This window comes from Aphanomyces astaci (assembly GCF_000520075.1).
Source record: "Aphanomyces astaci strain APO3 unplaced genomic scaffold supercont1.9, whole genome shotgun sequence".
In the NCBI taxonomy this organism is placed as follows: Eukaryota; Oomycota; class Saprolegniomycetes; order Saprolegniales; family Verrucalvaceae; genus Aphanomyces; species Aphanomyces astaci.
The window spans coordinates 657,465-658,312 of record NW_009798272.1 but is presented as its reverse complement, the minus strand read 5'-3'; the positions used below and the strand labels follow the sequence as shown (position 1 = coordinate 658,312).

At 50.1% G+C, this 848-nt stretch overlaps 2 protein-coding genes across 2 annotated transcripts in view; both read right to left on the bottom strand.

Annotated features, from left to right (window-relative positions):
* Window positions 1-84: 84 nt before the first annotated feature.
* H257_05036 (E3 ubiquitin-protein ligase HERC2) lies at window positions 85-582 on the bottom strand (the record flags this gene model as incomplete). Its single annotated transcript, XM_009829751.1, has 4 exons — window positions 85-146; window positions 198-268; window positions 341-417; window positions 466-582. The coding sequence occupies 4 exons, from the start codon at window positions 580-582 to the stop codon at window positions 85-87; spliced, it is 327 nt and encodes a 108-aa protein (XP_009828053.1).
* An 87-nt stretch (window positions 583-669) lies between these two features.
* H257_05035 (hypothetical protein) overlaps window positions 670-848 on the bottom strand; it is a gene marked incomplete at both ends in the record, with an annotated part of 8,476 nt that continues 8,297 nt past the window's right edge. The window contains one exon of the mRNA XM_009829750.1: window positions 670-697. Coding sequence (XP_009828052.1) covers window positions 670-697 — 28 coding nt within the window. The remainder of the gene's footprint in view (window positions 698-848) is intronic.

Here is an 848-nt window from a genome sequence, read left to right as displayed (position 1 = left end):
CTGCCCCGTTCGACAAAATCGGCGTCCATCGTCGGCGAGTTGTTGATCGCGTACAACAATTTCTCCATGCAAATGTCCTTGGAGCTATACCGCGGCAAACACAGCGAGAAAAAGCACGTTTGGGAATGGGGCAAGTAGTGATCCGGCTATAAACCAATGATCGATTATCAAGTCACCAACAATAACCCCAAAATCACGTACGTTTGTGTCGTCTCCCATGATGACAGCGGGCTGAATCTTGAAATGAAGCGTAAACTCTTCAATGGACCTACCACGACAATGAAGTATAATGGGTGGATCATCCACAAGGTAGATAAGTAGGTTGGAGGTACGTAAGTACCTCGGCAGTCGGGAGCGGGCGAGCACAAAATTCACAAACAAGCTGCGTTGGGCTTGGTTCATGTCTTGGAGGCATTGCTAAAAGAAGCCAATATGCGGCGCCGAGGCGTCGACGCCTTCATACACTGTGATGCGTTGCAGCATGTCAATGTCTGGGAACCCGCACACCACAAGTTCTTCAAACTGCGCCAGCATAAACAATGTGCACAGCGCATACGGCAGCACCGCCGCCATCCCTTCCATGAACCACCAATTGCAACCGAATGGCATCGAGTTTGAGCGCTACGCTGTCGACTACAAGCTGAGCCCAGGTAGGGACGGTCAACGTGTTCATTTTGTCCATATGTGGGGCTTGAGTCTACTCAAACCATGTGTCATTTTTGTATGTGTTCTTATCTAACGATATATGGATGATGTACATACAATACGAAGCAAGTACTCGACGACGTCGTCAGGGTCGAGGCCCCACTTCTGCGTCCCCCAGACATTCCAAGTCGTGCAGTTCGCGC